Genomic DNA, 22500 nt, shown 5'->3' on the forward strand with positions numbered 1-22500 from the left:
GTGAGTGTGAGTGTGTGTGTGTGTGTGTGTGTGTGTGTGAGAATGTCTGAGATTGGTGAGTGAGTGAGTGAGGTGAGTGAGTGAGTGGAGTGAGTGTGTGTGTGTGTGTGTGTGTGTGTGTGTGTGTGTGTGTGTGTGTGTGTGTGATGTGAGAGAATGTCAGTGAGTGAGTGAGTGTGTGTGTGTGTGTGTGTGTGTGTGTGTTGAGTGTGTGAGATTGAGTGAGTGTGTGTTTGAGTGTGTGTTTGAGTGTGTGTGTGTGTGTGTGTGAGAGATTGAGAGAGAGAGAGTGTGTGAGAGTGAGTGTGTGTGTGTGTGTGTGTGCGCGCATGTGTTTGTGCGCGTGTGTGCACGTGTGTGTGTGCGCGTGTGTGTGTGCGCGTGTGTTTTGCATGTGTGGTGTGTGTGTGTGTGTGTGTGTGTGTGTGTGTGTGTGCACGTGGTGTGTGTGTGTGTGTGTGTGAGAGAGGAGAGAGAGTGTGTGTGTGTGTGTGTGTGTGTGTGTGTGTGTGTGTGTGTGTGTGTGTGTGTGTATGAGATTGAGTGAGTGTTTGTGTGTGTGTGTATGAGATTGCGTGTGTGTGTGTGCGTGTGTGTGTGTGTGTGTGTGTGTGTTGTGTGTGTGTGTGTGTTCTATGAGCTTGTATTAAATGATAGCGTTTTGAGTTTGAGTCGATTATGGACGGGACTTTCTTCATGCAGGTCCACACACACACACACACACACACACACCAGTCAAATGTCAGAAGAGTTATTCTACCTGTAATTGCAGTGAATTGTAAGTTGTGAGACGCTGGGATGTGTCCTCATGATCACAGTGAGTGTAGACTCGTGTCTCCTACATGTGCCGTATTTGAATATTCTCATAAATCTTCACTTGTCATGAAGAAAGAGAAGAGCGTGGAGTCATGTTTCATGTGCCGGAGCCGGCCGTGAGTTTCTCTGCCTCTTCTCTTGCTTTTCAAGAGAACATTTCTATCGCAGTCGCTTTTCCTGATGTTTCCTGATGTTTCCTGATGTTTCTTGATGTTTTTGGGTGGAGAAAGAAAAAGATAGAGCGAGTATTTATTGTTAATCATGTATTTAAATTTAAGCATCACTGCAACGTTTGCTCGTTTTACACAACATGTTTATAACACTGTTTATTCATATTAATACTTATTCTCTTTAAACATAAACAATATTAGGATTACATGATTATATATCATAGATTTTAATCTAATTTTATACATATTCTCTGTAAAACTTAAAAAATATATATATTTAGTTGGTAAAATTAAATAATTATTTATTTTAGAATTTTAATAAAATTATCAAATTTATATATATTCTTTATAAAGATTAAGCATTTTTATTTAATATTCAGTTATTAGAATATTATATTGTAGTATTTCTAAATATTTTAATGTAATTTCATAGATATTCTCTTTAAAAATAAAAATGTTTTACCTTAATATTAAATTATTAGAATTGAAGATGTTATATTATAGTACTTTAAAATATTTTTATCTAATTTCATACATATATTCTCTTAAATTTTTTGTTTGATATTCAATTATTACAGTGAAAAGATTTTATATTATACTTTTCAATATGTTTAATCCAATAACACATATTTTCTTTAAAATTATTTAGAATGAAATAATGTATTATTGTATTTAAAAAAAATAATCTAGTTTCGTACATATTCTCTTTAAAATAAAAAATGTTATAATGTTCAATAATTAGAATTAAAAGATTTTATATTGTAGTATTTTAAAATATTTTGAATCTAATTTCATACAAATTCTTTTTAAAAATAAAATGTTTTATTTAATATTCAATTATTGTATTGAATAATATTATATTTTAGTGTTTTATAACATATTTTTTTATTTCATTCATATTCTATTTCAAAATAAAATCTAAATGTTGAATATTCAGTTATTATGAATAAAGGGTTATATGGAAGTATTTTCAATAATTGGAATAAAAAGATTTATACAAATGTATTTTAAAAATATTTTTAGTCTAATTCCACACGAATCTCTTTTTAAAGTAAAATAAAAATATTTTATTTAATTAAATTATATTAATTTCTCTTTAAAAATGAAAAATGCTTTGTTTAATATTCAGATGTTAGAAATAAATGATGTTACATGATAGTATTTTAAAGTGTTGTGTGTGTGTGTGTGTCCGTCAGTGTCCGGTGTCGGTGTCCGGTGGACAGTGTGTATGAGGTGTCGGTTCAGGTGGTGAGACGTCCAGAGTCGCTCCGTGTTCGAGAGTCACGTTCAGACGGGGGCGAGGATGGGTCAGGACTCTGGGTCACGAGGACCTGCTCATGTACCGAGAGTACATCAGGAACAGATACATGTGAAACACACACACACACACACACTCACACTCTCACACACACTCACTCTCTCTCACACACACACACACACACACACACACACACACACACACACACACACACAAGTACATGTAAACCATCTTCAGTTTCACATCAGGAAGAAGACGACAGAGAAACGCATCTGGTCTTATTACATTCTCCGTTTAAAGAGTAAATATCTGACATTCCTTCCTCTATGAGAAGAGTTATCGTTATAAAACTATGATGTTTATACAGACGTGAACCTGTGGATCATGAAGAACAAGCATCGCTGTGAAAGCTCTAATGATCATAACGTGATGTGTGAGCTTGCATATGTACATAATAATATAATAAAAGATCACTGGGAATCAGTGTTGAGTGTTTTCATGTCATGATGGCGGTTCGGGATTTCGCTCTGCAGGTGTGATTGGTTCCTCAGATCATGTGATCAAGACTCAGAGGCGGGATCAGTAGTTTTTGGAAAACACTTTTGGCCAATGTTGATATTTGAAATCACCAAAACAAACACGCCCCCTCCTCAAAAGGGCCACGCCCCTAATGTGCTAGCTCCGCCCACACATATGTACGCGAGCGTAACCAAGGCAACGGCTATGGTGGAATCTGCTGTACCTGAGGGTATGATGTCATCAGTAAGTGACAGCAATGTGTTACTATGGTAATCCATGTCGAATGTGTTTTGGTAGTAATGTGTGTTTTAAACGCGTCAGTGGTTCAAGTTCTTCCGTCTTTCATTTGGTGCACGTTTGTTTATTAATGTGTGTAAGAGTGTGAATATGATCAGCGGTTGATATGATTGTGCTGATGACACTGAGCTGAAGAAAGATGAAGTCCGAGACTTGATTATAGAACTAAACACTTTCCCAAATTACTATTTACACAGATTCCTCTGTAGTTATCAGGATCTGTTTTGTTTCCAATCTCTCTCTCTCTCTCTCTCTCTCTCTCTCTCTCTCTCTCTACTCTCTCTCTCTTCTCTCGCTCTCTCTCTCTCTCTCTCTCTCTCTCTCTCTCTCTCTCTCTCTCTCTCTCTCTCTCTCTCTCTCTCTCTCTCTCTCTCTCTCTCTCTCTCTCTCTCTCTCTCTCTCTTTCTCTCTCTCCTCTCTCTCTCTCTCTCCTTTGTCCATGTGCCTCGTGAGTCTGAATCAAGAGCACAAGCGTCTGCAGAAATCAGTCACATGGCAGCAGGTGGGAACTTATGAACACACAAACACACACTCACACACACACACTCACACACACACACACACACACACACACACACATTAGTTGGCTCCATTAGTCTCAGGACAATAATGAAGCGAGACGTGGAAAAGTGAAAAATATACGAGCTATATATAGATATAAGTGCCCATATTATGCCTTTTCTATATTCCCTTTCGTGTGTGTGTAATAGAGATGTTTGTGAATGTAAAAGGCTGCAAAGATCAAAGTGCAGATAAATAAAGTTTTTGTCTCCTAAAAGAGAGTTGATTCTGAACTGAGACGAGTCGTCAGTAATCCAGTCGCTCTTCCTGATGAACCTGCGTAGGTTTGTAACTAATTAGCATAATGCCAGCCTGTGGTCTTGATTGGCTGAGCAGTGTCTCTTAGCTCCGCCCTCAAACACTGTAGTGTATCTAAGACTGGAAGAGTTTTGGTTCGTGTCGAGAAGACGCTGTTTTCTGAGATTGATGCGGTGAAACCCACGCCATCTTTACTGTTCGTATCACTGAGATCAAGAGCTGAGATTCAGATATGCTAATGATATGCTAATATGATAATGAGCGTTTGCTTTCTGACCAATCAGTCAAGTCAAGTCATCCTCATTTATATAGCGCTTTTAACATTGTAGATTGTTTCAAAGCAGCTTTACAGAGATAAGCGTATAATTTATGGGAACAGAGATTGTTTTGGCTTTATAGCGGTTCTTTAATAAAGTTATTTCCAGCTAAAGTTAGTTTTGATTTATTCGCTTCCGTCGCGACGATCATTTGTTATTAAATTAGGAGGCCGCTAAGACGACACCATTCCCTCTACACAGACTTTAAACACGAACCTGTGAGAAACGCTGATGGCGTTCACATGCGCATTAAGAACTGGTTATGTGCGTTTGAATATATGTGCACAGGTTTGGAAATCCCTACAAACCAAGCCTAAACAAAGTACTGGTGTTTCCTTATACATTTTAATACAGAATTTTATTTTATTTTGTCACTTCGGGGTAAGTACGCGAAATGAATTTTCCCGACAACGCTTTATCTTTATCAATCAGGGCAGAGAAGCTCTCAGAGAGGCAGAGTTTAGAGAGACCGAGGGGCCCTATTTTAACGATCTGAAAAGCAAGTATCAAGCGCGAAACGCAAGTAACTTTGTGGGCGGGTCTCGGGCGCTGTTGCTATTATACCGGCGGGATAAATGACTCTTGCGCCCGCCGCAAATCTAAAATGTGTTGATCTGAAGTCGCTTCATTATTCATAGGTGTGGTTTGGGCGTAACGTGAAATAAACCAATCAGAGCGACATCTCACATTCCCTTTAAGAGCAGGCGCGCTTGTTCCATGGCGGATTGCTATATAACGGCGGATTTGCCAGTTCACAGCCGAGGAGACCGACGTTCTCGTTCAGGGGCCGTAAAACACAGAGAAGTGACATTGGGGATGGAGAAACACACCCAGATTAGCTTCGCTTAAACAGGCGTATGATAATTTGGGTAAATGTGTAAGCTAGATTTATGCCTATTTTTTCACATCTTCATGGACACAACAATGATTTCCCTCGTGTGGTAATATTTTTCCTTGGAATAATGTATGGTTTTCTAAAAATGAAAACTGCTGCATCTGTGTAGATGAGAGAAGCAAAGTGTGTGTGTGTTGTGCTCACGCTACATTATGGCCAAGCATGCGCCCTTAAAATAGCATCTGAATAACATGCGCCTTTAGACGAGGTTTCTCCTGGTCAGTGGCGGAATTGTTTTCTGAAACTGCAAAATAGCACCAGGGAACGTTTGCGCCGGAACACGCCTCCTCTTTTCGCTGAACCGCCCCCGGGAGCGCAAGTTCATTCCCTAATTTACCAACGTGCGTCTGTAGAGGGAAAAGTCCGCTGTGCGTCGGGTGAGAAATAGGAATGACACATGCGTCGTGTACAAAGTCAGTTGCGCTGGGTGCGAGATAGGGCCCTGAATCTTCGAACGAACAGTTTCAGACACAGTGATGCTGTAATATATATTATGAGTAAATTAAAGTGTTTTTTGACCTTGGATGAACTAAACCTGTTGTAGGAGACGTCGAACAACATTAGGAATATTTAGAATAGCATAATAGGGCATTTTAAGGCAAGACATAACAAAAAGATGTACATGTACCTATTTCACAGAAAAGATCCAAAATACTATTTTAAGTGTTTGTTTTATTGCATTTTATCTATTGTTGTCTGTAGTTTTCAATTGCAATACACGTGATTTATTTTCTCCCGACTCTATGAAAGCTTGTTTCTTCCACAGATTAAAAGATAAAAAAGGTAATTGCGTCTTTGTTTCCCAATTCTTGACTTTATCACACAATTCACAATTTGTTCATGTAACATTAGCATGATTTATAGAGCATTTCACTCCTAAAAACTGTTGACAGTATTTTCTGATTTATAGAGTGACAAAAACAGACCTTTAACTCTAATAGATCAACAAGAGACTGGCTTCATCTGGTGTTTAGATGTATGTATATGCAAATGAGTGCATATTTAATGAGAGAATGTGTCATTTGCATATTTAAACATTTTAAAAAAAAACACTTGTAATACAAGTGTGTGTGTTATTGTTCTGTGATCATTGAACGGGGAAGTTTGATGGTGAGATCTGCATTAAGAACTGAAGCTGTTTTGAACGAGTGAATGTTTCCAGGGCTGTTGTGTGTTTCAGACTGTACACGGCCTGATAGGAACATGTTCATCTCAGTCTTCTGAATATTTATGGATATAAAGCCGTTTTCATCGAGTGTCACTGCTTGATCACACAGAGCAGGAATTATTATTGTGTGGATCAGGTTTTTCTGTATAATTCACTTCTGTCTTTCTCTCCCTCCTCTTCCTTTTTCTCTGTTTACATTGTTCTAATCGCTGGTGTTTTTCAGCAGTGAGAAAATGCATGTCGTGGCGCTGGTTACTAGGATACTGAGAGAGAGAGAGAGAGAGAGAGAGAGAGAGAGAGACTTTGACTTTTAAAAAGCTTTTAATTTACACCATTTTCCAAATCATTACAAAACAAATTTACAAAACACACACACACATAAAAAAAACATAAGTATATTTTATTTTAAATTTATAATGTAAATATTATTAATTTAGTTTAAATTACATATCAGATTTACAATACTTATATGTAATGTTCAATTTATGTGATCATTTATAATAATCAGATTTGTAATTAATATATTAGTAATATAAAGCATTATATTAGGTGAGTTAGTGAGTGTGTGTGTGAGCGAGCGAGTGTGAGAGAGTGAGTGAGTGAGAGTGAGTGAGTGAGTGTGTGAGCGAGGGAGCGAGAGAGAGTGAGTGTGTGTGTGTGCGCGAGTGTGAGTGAGTGAGTGTGTGTGAGCGAGCGAGTGTGAGCAAGAGAGAGAGAGTGAGTGAGTGAGTGAGTGTGTGAGCGAAGGAGCGAGAGAGAGTGAGTGGGAGAGAGTGAGTGTGTGTGTGAGTGAGTGAGTGAGTGTGTGTGAGCGAGCGAGAGTGAGTGAGTGAGTGAGAGTGAGTGAGTGAGAGTGTGAGTGAGTGAGTGTGTGTGAGAGAGTGTGTGTGAGTGAGTGAGTGTGTGAGCAAGGGAGCGAGATAGAGTGAGTGGGAGAGAGAGTGTGTGTGTGCGAGTGAGTGAGCGAGTGAGTGAGTGAGTGAGAGTGAGTGTGAGAGTGAGTGTGTGTGTGAGCGAGGGAGCGAGAGAGAGTGAGTGGGAGAGAGAGTGAGTGTGTGTGTGAGAGTGAGTGAGTGAGTGAGTAAGTGTGTGTGTGAGCGAGCGAGTGTGAGTGAGTGAGTGAGTGTGTGAGCGAGAGAGAGTGAGTGGGAGAGAGAGTGAGTGAGTGTGTGTGTGTGTGTGTGTGTGTGTGTGTGTGTGTGTGTGTGCGAGCGAGCGAGTGAGTGTGTGTGTGAGCGAGCGAGAGAGAGTGAGTGAGTGAGTGATTCTCTCACTGAAAAACCCTGTTCAAATTTAACCCACCCGTTAAACTGTGGCTGAAAATCTTCGAGAGCATCATCAAACCCATCCTTCTATACTGCTGTGAAATCTGGGGCCCCAAATTTAAACTAAATTACGATTCCTGGGACAAAACCCCTGTTGAAACTTTCCACCTCGAGTTCTGCAAGAACATTCTTGGAACTCACAGAAACGCTCCGAGTCTGGGTTGCCGGGCAGAATTAGGCAGATTCCCTCTCCTATCTGAGATCCAGAAGAGAGCCGCAAAGTTCTGGTTCCATCTATCAGATGCGCAGTCAGAGAGTTACCATCACTGCGCTCTCAGACACAGGGCAGGACACCCCGAGAGCGACCCCATGACACATTTAGTGGAAAAACACCAACTTAATCCAACAATTCAGTTCAGACACGCAAAAGTAAAAGAAATAGGGAACATAACCAAAGAAGAATACATACAAGACTGGCAGATAAAGGTCACACAAGTAAATAAATTAAAATACTTCCACAAAATAAAGTCTGATTATAAATTGGCCCCATACCTGACCGATATCAGTAACTATGGTCAGAGAAAGCTCCTGACGAGGTATCGCATTAGTGACCACAGTCTGTGTGTGGAGACGGGCCGGCACAAGCCGAGCTGGAGAGCCAGAGAGCTCAGACTGTGTTCACACTGCACTGATGGAGTCGTAGAGGACGAGCTGCACTTCCTCACCCAGTGCAGCAAGTATAAACACATCAGAGACTCTTATTTCACACGAATAGCTCAGATTTTACCCCAGTTCCAACAAGCGAGCCTCATAGACAAACTGTCTTATATTCTGGGAGAGAAAGAAGAGTGTGTTCTCCTGGCAGCGCAGTATGTGTCTTCCTGCCATCATATGAGGGACAAGGGCTGAACCCTCTTTTACATTAAACTGCTCTCTGTACTTATTTTTTTTTTTCTCATTGTGATATATTTATGCATAATATTGAAATGTATTTTTTTTTTTTTTTTATTTTTTTTTTTTTTTATTATTATTATTGTTCACTTTTATGTATCAACATGTACGTATGTTTGTATATGTCTATTGCTTTGGCAATATTGTGCTATTTTACACAGTCATGCCAATAAAGCTCATTTGAATTGAATTGAATTGAATTGATTCTCACTCCCCCTCCCCATCTCTCTCTCCCTCACACACCTCTCTCTCTCTCTCTCTCATCTCTCTCTCTCTCTCTCTCTCTCTCTCTCTCTCTCTCTCTCTCTCTCTCTCTCTCTCTCACACACATCTCTCTCTCACACACATCTCTCTCTCTCCCTCTCTCTCTCTCCCTCACACACATCTCTCTCTCTCCCTCCCTCTCTCTCCCTCACACACATCTCTCTCTCTCTCCCTCACACACATCTCTCTCCCTCCCTCTCTCTCTCTCTCCCTCCCTCTCTCTCCCTCACACACATCTCTCTCCCTCACACACATCTCTCTCTCTCTCTCTCCCTCCCTCTCTCTCCCTCACACACATCTCTCTCTCTCCCTCTCTCACATACATCTCTCTCTCCCTCTCTCCCTCTCTCTCCCTCACACACATCTCTCTCTCTCCCTCTCTCACATACATCTCTCTCTCCCTCTCTCCCTCTCTCTCCCTCACACACATCTCTCTCTCTCTCTCTCTCTGAGGGAGCTTTAGAAGCTGCTGTGATCATTCAGATGTTCACTGTGAATATTAGACTGAACAGAACATTCAGCTCGAGAGCTCGATTACACACTGTTTCTTCAGGCTTTTCTGTCTGTCAGTGTGTCTGTCCCCTTCTTTCAACGTGTTCTTTTTTTGCTCAGAGCGTGTGTGAATTTAAGATCAGTGCATTTAAATCTGGCTGTACTATAGAACAGTGACTGCATCGGATGATTTATGGCCCACAGTGACGTTTTAGATGGATTTATCTGATTCACTTCATCATTAATCTTGTTGCGTGTGTAATTCTATCCCCCGCTTTCACAGACATCGCTTAAGTCCAGTCTCAGACTAAAATGCATGTTTGAGATGTTTTAACTGAAAGCATATCTTAAAATATGTCAGTGCCGAGATGCACCAGTAATGTTTTTTTCTAATGCATGTTTATAAAAGCTACTTAAATGTCCTAATTAAACTAAGACCTGATCCTGGCTTAATCTAAGCCCTGTCTGTGAAACCAGGCCTATGTCAGTAGATTAAGCTTTATCTTCATATTTTTCAATGCAACCCTGCATTTTAGTAGCCTACTGACAGCATGCATCTTTAAGATAATGTGTGTGAGGGATGAAGCGAGGAATAAAGGAGGGTAAACATAGACGACGAACCAGCACAGGACTGAAAACACAAGGAGAATAAATAGGGAGCAAACAAAGCAGGTAACGAGTGAGGACAGGTGGGGCTAATCAATCAATAATCAGGTAACGAGATGGGCGGGGTTAGACAATCCACAGGAGTGCACATGACACAAGGAAACACATGACAAGCCATGTGCTCACACCAAACATGACAAAAACACAAGCACTATGGCCAGTGAAACAAATCACCAGCCATGTGCTCACAAAATGAGACATGAACACAGCTAATGAGAACTCGTGCTCACACAGAACATGACAACATGAAAGCACACAGCCAGTGTAAAACACAAGCTGTGCGACACGGAACAAGACAAAACATGACACGAAAGCACGTGGTCGATGACAGCACGAATCCTGACACAGAACCGAAACCAAACTCGACAGATGTGCCGGGACCCAAACACCACACCCCGCACATGTGCACATACACACGAGAGCGCGCACGGCTCGACAACGCTCAAAGCGCGCGCCCACTCAAAGACATGACACAACAGGAGTGTCAGAGCTCTGTCACAGAACCAAGAAATAAACTAGACAGAATTGACAGAACCCTCACAAATTAGCATCGGATAGTGCAGTGTGCATTCAAGCATTGCTGTGAATAATGTGAAACACAAACAGATTTTGTCATTGCAGTTAGTGTCACGTGCGCCCAGTATGTTGCAGTGGATCAAATATGATAGTTTATCTTATGCACATCAGAACTTGCGATCATTCACCTGTGGATCGCTGATGTTCTTCACTGAATGATGTTGGTCTCGCGCAGATGAGCGGCGGCGCGCGCTGACGTCACCAGGGTTTATTAGCGCGCGCTCGGATTCGCGGGCGCCAGTTCAGTCCCTCTCCATTCCCGCATGAATCCAGGACTCATGTCTGGGAATCTCAACAGGAGTAAAGGATTCACCTGAGGAAGAGCACGCGAGCGGTCTGCCGAAGAAAGCCTTCCAGTCTCTGTTTTCCCCCATGTGAAGGAAAAGGTATGCTGGATTCTCCCGATTATTAACTCGGATGAGATGCTGCATTTGAAGAGTTTGTGCACAAACCAATCATTTAGAGAGTTTTTACTTGTTCTCAGCACTAGAGTGAGAGGCTCGAGCGCATATGTTTGCTGATTTCTCCTTGCAAACCTCTCTGAATTTCTAAATGGTGAGATGTCACTTCTTAATATGTCTTAGTCTGGATGTGATGTGGTCCACATGCAGTCATGGAGTGACGACTATTTCTGTTTCATCAAAACTCAAAGACACGCGTCGATAGTGCAGGATTAGACTGACAACATGCGTTTCAAGCTTTTTATGCTCAAATTAACGGTTTGTGATTTTCTTTCTGTGGGTAAAAGTGGGTTTTTTTGATTTCCTATTTGGAGCGATTTTCAGTAAGATTGAGCAGATTATGTTCTGAACTAAGAGTTTATAACTTAAAAGATGTTTCCGCTCAAATAAAACCCCTTATTTCGGCTCGGCCGTGAGGAAAACGCTCCTTCTCCTTTTCTCCAATTGATTTTCAATGTCCAACTATCAGAGAGATTTCTTCATGCAAATGATACTATGAAACTTCTTGATGTGTTGTTGTGAATAATGTTAAATGCAGTGTTTGTATGTTTGCCCGCCTTAATTGAATGCAAAAAGTATTTGGCACGCATTATTGTGTGGGTTTCACATATTATTTAGAATCTCTGCATGTCATTTATTTGACGCATTTTCCTTAACTAAGAGCTTATAATGTTTAAAAGATGTTTACGCTCAGATAAACTGCTTTATTTGGGCTTTTGCGTGAAGGGAATGCTCGTTGTCAGATTCAGCACCGCGGACAGCGCCAGCGAGTTTCAGAGATTTCTTCATGACGATGATATAGTGAAGTCGCTACATGTCATTTATAGACTTACTTGAGGCATTTCCCAAACTAGAAGAGTTTATGTTTAAAATGCTCGAACAAAATCATTTATTTTGCATTGTGCTTGAGGAAAATGCTTATTTTGAGATTTAGCTCACATTGATTTTCATGTAAATTATATTGTAAAGTCTCTGCATGTCATTTATAGATTTTTTGATGCATTTTCCAAACTATAAGAGCTTGCAATGTTTATGCTTGAATAAAATTAAAAAACATTCCTTGTGCATGAGGAAAATGCTTATTCTTAGATTCAGCTCCAATTGATTTTCATGCAAATGATATAGTGAAGTCTCTACATATCAGTTTTAGATTTACTTGAGGCATTTCCCAAACTATAAGAGCTTATAACGTTTAAACAGCTTGAATAAAATAATTTATTTTGCCTTGTGCATGAGGAAAATGCTCTTTTTTTAGATTCAGCCCATATTGATTTCCATGCAAATTATACAGTGATGTCCCTACATGTAATTTATAGATTTATTTGATGCATTTCCCAAACTAGAAGAGCTTATAATGTTTAAAATGCTTGAATAAAATATAAAAAATTTCCTTGTGCATGAGGAAAATGTTTATTCTGAGATTCAGCTCCAATTGATTTTCATGCAAATGACATTTATAGACTTGATGCATTTAACTAAACTATAAGAGCTTATAATGTTTAAAATGCTCAAATAAAATCATTTATTTTGCCTAGTGCATGAGGAAAATGCTCATTCTTAGATTCAGCTGCAGTTGATTGTCATGCAAATGCTATAGTGATGTCATTTACAGATGTATTAGATGCGTTTTTCTGACTGTCGTCATTGTATGGTCTCCAGGCTGAGAGATGAACGAGAGCGGAGCGCTCAACGAGAGCGCCGTGGGTTTGCCGTCCTCCTCGTGGCTTGAAGCCGAAGCGTTGGACGGGAACCGGAGCCTGGCGCTGTCATCGGCGGCCCTGGATTTCCACGTGAACCCGTGGGACATCATGCTGTGCCTGTCGGGGACGGTGATCGCGTGTGAGAACGCCATCGTGGTGGCCATCATCTTCTACTCGCCGACGTTACGCAACCCCATGTTCGTGCTGATCGGCAGCCTCGCCACCGCTGACCTACTGGCCGGAATGGGATTAATCCTGAACTTCGCGTTCCAGTATCTGGTGTCATCCGAGACTATAAGCCTCATTACGGTGGGATTCCTAGTGTCCTCCTTCACGGCGTCCATCAGCAGCCTGTTGGCCATCACGATCGACCGGTATCTGTCGCTCTACAACGCTTTGACGTACTTCTCCGAGAAGACGCTTCATTATGTGCATCTGATGCTGGTGGGAACGTGGGGAGCGTCTCTCGGACTGGGACTGATGCCGGTTTTAGGCTGGAACTGTTTAGAGGACGAGTCCACCTGTAGTATCGTGCGCCCGCTCAAACGCACAAACCTCACTCTGCTAGCCGCGTCGTTCTTCGTCATCTTCATCCTCATGCTCAGCCTGTACTTCAAGATCTGCAAGATCGTGTGTCGTCACGCGCACCAGATCGCTCTCCAGCAGCACTTCTTCACCACCTCGCATTACGTGGCCACTAAGAAGGGTGTCTCCACGCTCGCCATCATCCTGGGCACGTTCGGGTTCAGCTGGCTTCCCTTCGCCATTTACTGTTTAGTGGGAGAGCGCGAGTATCCGCCGGTGTACACGTACGCAACGCTACTCCCTGCCACGTACAACTCCATGATCAACCCCATCATCTACGCCTACCGAAACCCTGAGATCCAGCGCTCACTTTACATGCTCTTCTGCGGATGCTTTCACAGCAACGGCTCGTATCGCTCCAGATCGCCCAGCGAGGTCTAGATCATGCTTTCAATCTGTTTGGACAGTTTATTCAACCTTTAGACAAAATACAAAAAGAGTGTTTTTTTGTTGAGCATCATGTCTGATGCATCAGGCTTTTATGGCTCTCATAGTCTGAGATAGTGAGAAACAAACAGGAGACCCAAACTTTAGTTTATATGGTCAAAAATTAAGGTCATGTAAATCAATGAGATCTTTATTACAGTATTGCAGACTATAAATATCTCCAAATAATGTCTTGGTTTAAATGCTTAGTTTTATGATCAAAACATATAATGTGACGCAATATAATGATGATTGAGAGATGAACAAATAAACCTCAAAAGCCTGATGATCATATTTGATACTCATGATTCTTCTATTAAATAATGTCTGATAATCAAGTAAACCGAAGCTGCTTCAGTGCGGATTAAATATTACTAACAATATCAAAGTTATTCTAAGTTTACTTGATAAAATGAGTGCAGATTTGACAGCAGAAAAACACGAGCTGAAGGAGGACGTTTGTACAATTACACTAAAAGACTTTTACTTGATAAAAGAGTGTAAATATCAGTCAGAGACAGAAGGACTGAGGAGATTGAGTGAAACAGCGACGTTTGCATCATTAGAGGCCTTAGAAATGTGTGTATCAAATATGATACAGGAGGATTTATGGGGTTAGACACTCATTTGTGTGAATATGGCGCTCAAAGTGTCTGTTGTTCAATTGCACTTTATTGAGACCAGGACGTCTCGACACGCTGTGAACGAGCAACGACACGCATCAAGAATGTATATTTATATTATTTATTTATTTATTTATTTATAAGCCACATGTTGCACTTTACTGTACAAATGTACATGCCAAAGCAGTATTGCATAGGCCTACGTGTTTCACGTGTGTGGTGGGTTTTCTATTTTGTAAAGTTGTCCATGAATGTACATTTTATACAAAACAGTGAACACAAAATAAAACATAAAGCTCACATTTTTCATTGCTTTGTCTGGTCAAAGTGTGTGTGTGTGTGTGTAAGGAACTAATAATACAAGGGACAGTGCACCTAAAAATTATCATTCTGTACTCATTCGTGTCATTCCAAATTTAAGATATTTTAAGAAATGTCTGTTTTTTCAATGGGCTGAAGTGTTTTGTTCCCAACGTTCTTCAAAACATCATCTTTTGAGTTCTGCAAAAGAAAGAAAATTTTGCAATGACAGTGAGCAAATAAAGACATAATGGTCATTTTGACTGAACTATCCCTTTAATTTGAGAGTTAAAATGTTGTTCTGTATGTCACAGCTCTGACTGGCGTATGTTACACTAAAGCTCACTCGCACCCGGGTCACGGCACCAGATGTCACAGCTCTGACTGGCGTATGTTACACTAAAGCTCACTCGCACCCGGGTCACGGCACCAGATGTCACAGCTCTGACTGGCGTATGTTACACTAAAGCTCACTCACTCCCGGGTCACGGCACCAGATGTCACAGCTCTGACTGGCGTGTGTTACACTAAAGCTCACTCGCACCCGGGTCACGGCACGAGATGTCACAGCTCTGACTGGCGTACGTTACACTAAAGCTCACTCGCACCCGGGTCAGGGCACCAGATGTCACAGCTCTTACTGGCGTGCATTACACTAAAGCTCACTCGCTCCCGGGTCACGGCACCAGATGTCACAGCTCTGACTGGCGTATGTTACACTAAAGCTCACTCGCACCCGGGTCACGGCACCAGATGTCACAGCTCTGACTGGCGTATGTTACACTAAAGCTCACTCACTCCCGGGTCACGGCACCAGATGTCACAGCTCTGACTGGCGTATGTTACACTAAAGCTCACTCACTCCCGGGTCACGGCACCAGATGTCACAGCTCTGACTGGCGTGTGTTACACTAAAGCTCACTCGCACCCGGGTCACGGCACGAGATGTCACAGCTCTGACTGGCGTACGTTACACTAAAGCTCACTCGCACCCGGGTCAGGGCACCAGATGTCACAGCTCTTACTGGCGTGCATTACACTAAAGCTCACTCGCTCCCGGGTCACGGCACCAGATGTCACAGCTCTGACTGTCGTATGTTACACTAAAGCTCACTCGCACCCGGGTCACGACACCAGATGTCACAGCTCTGACTGGCGTATGTTACACTAAAGCTCACTCACTCCCGGGTCACGGCACCAGATGTCACAGCTCTGACTGGCGTGTGTTACACTAAAGCTCACTCGCACCCGGGTCACGGCACCAGATGTCACAGCTCTGACTGGCGTATGTTACACTAAAGCTCACTCGCACCCGGGTCACGGCACCAGATGTCACAGCTCTGACTGGCGTACGTTACACTAAAGCTCACTCGCTCCCGGGTCACGGCACCAGATGTCACAGCTCTGACTGGCGTGTGTTACACTAAAGCTCACTCGCACCCGGGTCACGGCACCAGATGTCACAGCTCTGACTGGCGTACGTTACACTAAAGCTCACTCGCACCCGGGTCACGGCACGAGATGTCACAGCTCTGACTGGCGTACGTTACACTAAAGCTCACTCGCTCCTGGGTCACGGCACGAGATGTCACAGCTCTGACTGGCGTACGTTACACTAAAGCTCACTCGCACCCGGGTCAGGGCACCAGATGTCACAGCTCTTACTGGCGTGCATTACACTAAAGCTCACTCGCTCCCGGGTCACGGCACCAGATGTCACAGCTCTGACTGGCGTACTTTACACTAAAGCTCACTCGCTCCCGGGTCACGGCACGAGATGTCACAGCTCTGACTGGCGTATGTTACACTAAAGCTCACTCGCTCCCGGGTCACGGCACCAGATGTCACAGCTCTGACTGGCGTACGTTACACTAAAGCTCACTCGCACCCGGGTCAGGGCACCAGATGTCACAGCTCTTACTGGCGTGCATTACACTAAAGCTCACTCGCTCCCGGGTCACGGCACCAGATGTCACAGCTCTGACTGGCGTACGTTACACTAAAGCTCACTCGCTCCCGGGTCACGGCACCAGATGTCACAGCTCTGACTGGCGTACGTTACACTAAAGCTCACTCGCTCCCGGGTCACGGCACCAGATGTCACAGCTCTGACTGGCATGCGTTACACTAAAGCTCACTCGCTCCCGGGTCACGGCACCAGATGTCACAGCTCTGACTGGCGTACGTTACACTTAAGCTCACTCGCACCCAGGTCAGGGCACCAGATGTCACAGCTCTTACTGGCGTGCGTTACACTAAAGCTCACTCGCTCCCGGGTCACGGCACCAGATGTCACAGCTCTGACTGGCATGCGTTACACTAAAGCTCACTCGCTCCCGGGTCACGGCACCAGATGTCACAGCTGTGACTGGCGTACGTTACACTAAAGCTCACTCGCACCCGGGTCACGGCACCAGATGTCACAGCTCTGACTGGCGTACGTTACACTAAAGCTCACTTGCTCCCGGGTCACGGCACCAGATGTCACAGCTCTGACTGGCGTACGTTACACTAAAGCTCCTGGGTCACGGCACCAGATGTCACAGCTCTGACTGGCGTATGTTACACTAAAGCTCCCGGGTCACGACACCAGATGTCACAGCTCTGACTGGCGTGCGTTACACTAAAGTTCACTCACACCCGGGTCACAGCACCAGATGTCACAGCTCCGACTGGCATACATTACACTAAAGCTCACTCGCTCCCGGGTCACGGCACCAGATGTCACAGCTCTGACTGGCATGCGTTACACTAAAGCTCACTCGCACTCGCACCCGGGTCACGGCACCAGATGTCACAGCTCTGACTGGCGTACGTTACACTAAAGCTCACTCGCTCCCGGGTCACGGCACCAGATGTCACAGCTCTGACTGGCGTACGTTACACTAAAGCTCACTCGCACCCGGGTCACGGCACCAGATGTCACAGCTCTGACTGGCGTACCTTACACTAAAGCTCACTCGCACCCGGGTCAGGGCACCAGATGTCACAGCTCCGACTGGCGTACGTTACACTAAAGCTCACTCGCACCCGGGTCACGGCACCAGATGTCACAGCTCTGACTGGCATCAGTGGCGGCTCCAGAGATTTTCTGTTGCAGGTGCTATGGGGATGCTCAACACTTAAGAGAAGGTGCTTTGAATTTTGGGGCGTTTTATTATGGAGGTCGCATTGGACCACCATAATGAAACGCCATCATGAACAACACCATAATGAAAGTATACACATGCGTACATGCCAGCATTAACTATACTCGTTCTGCGACTATACTGTATATATATATATATATGTAAAAGTATTCAACGCAAGGGATATAGACAGGGACGCAACTACCCAGTGTCAGAGGGGTATGCAGCAACAATTTTGGCAATCATCAATCTGGTGCACTTTGAGAGTTAAAAATTGAAAGCTCCAACCCATATTCAGTGTGCAAATTAAACAAAGAAAAATTCAAACCTCTTTTAGTTACAGTGTCAGTCTACATTACACTACTACATAATAATAGTTATAATATTAATCCCATCCCATGATAGTAATAGCCATATATTGTAAAACAAATGCACTGAAAAATAAAAGGAAACTTCCATAATTAATTTTGTACTAATTTCTATACTTTAAAAAAATTCTATACTATAAAAGAACCATTGGGCCGCTGATCTAAGTGTTTCATGGGGTGTCAGAAAAAAAACAACTAACGCTGACTTTTTTTAACCAATGCATTACACCGGCACTAACCCATGCGCCGCCAATTAAGCAAAACAAAACGAATGGGCCGCCGATGTACGAGTTTCATGGGCCGTTAAGACAAAAAAAAAAAGTATGAGATGTATCGGCCCAAAAAGCACGTCGGCCCACCGGGAATCTCCCGGTAGTCCCGAACTCCCGATGGCCAGTAGCCTACATGCCTGGACGTCACACTTTAAATCCTACCTGTTGCCTTTCACCATCCACTTATTTACAGTAGCTGCAGTCGCATCAATTGACATGCCATCTCCTTTTCCCTCTTTCTTTTTCTATTTTTAGTCCCGACAGCTTTTTTGCTTTATCCATCTTTTTCGACGAAAACTCATTCTACGTTACTCATTCCTGCTCGCTCAGCGCTCACGGCGACCGCGCCTGCGCCCGCTCACGATTTTGAAATTATTATTTAATTCCTATTTTTAACAACATGAAAAAGACTATTCAAACATGACATTAAAATATAAATATAAAAAAAATTACAGACATTTCTTGGGGGTGCTTGGCAGGTGCTATTGCTATTATAGGGGGAGCTACAGCACCACCTAGCTCCCCCCTGGCGCCGCCACTGACTGGCATGCGTTACACTAAAGCTCACTCGCTCCCGGGTCACGGCACCAGATGTCACCTCTCTGACCAGCGTACGCTACACTAAAGCTCACTCGTACCCGGGTCACGGCACCAGATGTCACAGCTCTGACCAGCGTACGTTACACTAAAGCTCACTCGCACCCGGGTCACGGCACCAGATGTCACAGCTCTGACCAGCGTACGTTACACTAAAGCTCACTCGCACCCGGGGTCACGGCACCAGATGTCACAGCTCTGACTGGCGTACGTTACACTAAAGCTCCCGGGTCACGGCACCAGATGTCACAGCTCTGACTGGCGTACGTTACACTAAAGCTCCCGGGTCACGGCACCAGATGTCACAGCTCTGACTGGCGTACGTTACACTAAAGCTCCCGGGTCACGGCACCAGATGTCACAGCTCTGACTGGCGTACGTTACACTAAAGCTCCCGGGTCACGGCACCAGATGTCACAGCTCTGGCGTACGTTCCACTAAAGCTCACTCGCACCTGGTTTCCGGTGTGGGAGGCAGACGCTCTAACGAGGACGCTAGAAACCGCAGCTAAATCTCCAACCTCCGGAGAATCACCCGTTTATAACAAATGCTTAACAGAGGAGATTGTGTGTGTGTGTGTGTGTGTGAGAGAGAGAGTGTGTGTGTGTGTGTGTGTGTGTGTGAACAGGAGAGTCTGCTGGAGAAAAGAGAACGAGACAGCTCTTAATAAAACAAGACTCAACATCAGCTCAGCTTTAGAAGATGATGAGAACTGAGGGATATCTCTCTGACAGAGTTCACATTATCTATTGTGAAGATCATATTCATCCGCAAAATGCAAGCAGTTTTTTGCAAAGTCACATGTAAACTAAAATCATATTTTCCCCCCTCAATAACTGTTTTTATTGAAGAACATAGTTCTTGAAATAAATTGTAGGTAATTTCTTCACCTATTCTGACACTCCCAGGTAAGTATTATAATCAGGACTATTATAGTTTTAATTACAACCCCAAATCAGAAAAAGTTGGGACACTGTACAAATTGTGAGTAAAAAAGGAATGGAATAATTTACAAATCTCATATACTTATATTTTATTCACAATAGAATATAGATAAATCAAATGTTGAAAGTGAGACATTTTGAAATGTCATGCCAAATATTGGCTCATTTTGGATTTCATGAGAGCTACACATTCCAAAAAAGTTGGGACAGGTAGCAATAAGAGGCCGGAAAAGTTAAATGTACATATAAGGAACCGCTGGAGGACCAATTTGCAACTTATTAGGTCAATTGGCAACATGATTGGGTATAAAAAGAGCCTCTCAGAGTGGCAGTGTCTCTCAGAAGTCAAGATGGGCAGAGGATCACCAATTCCCCCAATGCTGCGGCGAAAAATAGTGGAGCAATATCAGAAAGGAGTTTCTCAGAGAAAAATTGCAAAGAGTTTGAAGTTATCATCATCTACAGTGCATAATATCATCCAAAGATTCAGAGAATCTGGAACAATCTCTGTGCGTAAGGGTCAAGGCTGGAAAACCATACTGGATGCCCGTGATCTTCGGGCCCTTAGACGGCACTGCATCACATACAGGAATGCTACTGTAATGGAAATCACAACATGGGCTCAGGAATACTTCCAGAAACATTGTCGGTGAACACAATCCACCGTGGCATTCACCATTGCCGCTAAAACTCTATAGGTCAAAAAAGAAGCCATATCTAAACAGGATCCAAAAGCGCAGGTGTTTTCTCTGGGCCAAGGCTCATTAAAAATGGACTGTGGCAAAAGTGGAAAACTGTTCTGTGGTCAGACGAATCAAAATTTGAAGTTCTTTTTGGAAAACTGGGACGCCATGTCATCCAGACTAAAGAGGACAAGGACAACCCAAGTTGTTATCAGCGCTCAGTTCAGAAGCCTGCATCTCTGATGGTATGGGGTTGCATGAGTGCGTGTGGCATGGGCAGCTTACACATCTGGAAAGGCACCATCAATGCTGAAAGGTATATCCAAGTTCTAGAACAACATATGCTCCCATCCAGACGTCGTCTCTTTCAGGGAAGACCTTGCATTTTCCAACATGACAATGCCAGACCACATACTGCATCAATTACAATATCATGGCTGCGTAGAAGAAGGATCCGGGTACTGAAATGGCCAGCCTGCAGTCCAGATCTTTCACCCATAGAAACATTTGGTGCATCATAAAGAGGAAGATGCAACAAAGAAGACCTAAGACAGTTGAGCAACTAGAAGCCTGTATTAGACAAGAATGGGACAACATTCCTATTCCTAAACTTGAGCAACTTTTCTCCTCAGTCCCCAGACGTTTGCAGACTGTTATAAAAAGAAGAGGGGATGCCACACAGTGGGAAACATGGCCTTGTCCCAACTTTTTTGAGATGTGTTGATGCCATGAAATTTAAAATCAACTTATTTTTCCCTTAAAATGATACATTTTCTCAGTTTAAACATTTGATATGTCATCTATGTTGTATTTTGAATAAAATATTGAAATTTGAAACTTCCACATCATTGCATTCTGTTTTTATTCACAATTTGTACAGTGTCCCAACTTTTTCTGATTTGGGCTTGTATATTATGTGTGGCTTCTGAGTCCTTTTTACAGTCCCATCTGTAATCCCGGTTTAAACTGGCCAAACTGTGAAGTCTCAGAATATCTCTGGTTTGTGTCGTCACTATCAGCAGCTGTTGTGTTTAATGATTAATAATTAATGATGCTTCATGAATATCTCCTCCTTCAGCACTGATGTTGTTCTGCGCTCATACAGATTCATCAGGCGCAGGACTCTGAAACATCTCATTAACTCCTTCAGCTCAACGCTTCATGCTTCACGTATAAATTCCTTTTGAATTGATTAATAAATTGTTTAAGGTTCATGCGCTTGAACGAACACATACACAAAAAATTATTATTATTATTATGTCATAAGTGAACAGTTGAGAAAGAAACCGGATGTGTGTCAGTAGTCTTAAAATAAATTAAATGTAATAAATAAAATGAAATAAAATAATGAAATAATAAAATGAAATGAAATAAAATAATGAAATGAAATAATAAAATGAAATGAAACGAAACTACAAATAAAATAAATCACAAATAAATATCTGTGGCTGAAATAGACCCTGAGTTTTTCTTTAAACACCAAGTCAACTGAGGTGTGTGTGTGTGTGTGTGTGTGTGTGTGTGTGAGAGTGAGCGTGTGTGTGTGTGTGTGTGTGTGTGTGTGTGTGTGTGTGTGTGTGTGTGTGTGTGTGTGTGTGAGAGCGTGTGTGTGTGTGTGAGAGCGTGTGTGTGTGTGTGTGTGTGTGTGTGTGAGTGAGCGTGTGTGTGTGTGTGTGTGTGGACATGTTTTTGTGTGTGTGTGTGTGTGTGTGTGTGTGTGTGTTGGTCTCTGAGCATTTTCCTGGAAATGAAAAGTAGTTGCCCGTTTAATCGATCAATACGAGACTAATTTGCTGGATGATTGAAAACACTTGAATGTTTAAACCTTCAGCTTTGCAGTTTGTCGAAAGTGTGTTTGATTGTTGTGAAGCTGATAAACGAGATGATGGTGATGAAGATGCTGATGACGTTAATGATGAACGTGTTGTTCAGTGGGTGTG

General features: G+C 42.8%; 2 protein-coding genes across 2 annotated transcripts in view; both read left to right on the plus strand.

The window, feature by feature from the left end:
• The window catches only part of fig4a (FIG4 phosphoinositide 5-phosphatase a), a 127648-nt gene extending 125197 nt beyond the window's left edge, over positions 1-2451 (plus strand). Inside the window, 3 exon segments of the mRNA XM_079887779.1 lie at positions 2183-2237; positions 2239-2280; positions 2282-2451. Of these exon segments, the coding sequence (XP_079743905.1) occupies positions 2183-2237; positions 2239-2280; positions 2282-2359 (175 nt within the window). The 3' untranslated portion in view covers positions 2360-2451.
• Positions 2452-10710: 8259 nt separating this feature from the next.
• gpr6 (G protein-coupled receptor 6) lies at positions 10711-14358 on the plus strand. Its single transcript, XM_079888690.1, has 2 exons — positions 10711-10859; positions 12594-14358. Exon 2 carries the CDS (start codon positions 12602-12604, stop codon positions 13598-13600), a length of 999 nt encoding a protein of 332 aa, XP_079744816.1. The 5' UTR covers positions 10711-10859; positions 12594-12601; the 3' UTR covers positions 13601-14358.
• The last annotated feature ends 8142 nt before the right edge of the window (positions 14359-22500 follow it).

This window comes from Squalius cephalus, assembly GCF_949319135.1.
Source record: "Squalius cephalus genome assembly, chromosome: 12".
NCBI lineage: Eukaryota > Metazoa > Chordata > Actinopteri > Cypriniformes > Leuciscidae > Squalius > Squalius cephalus.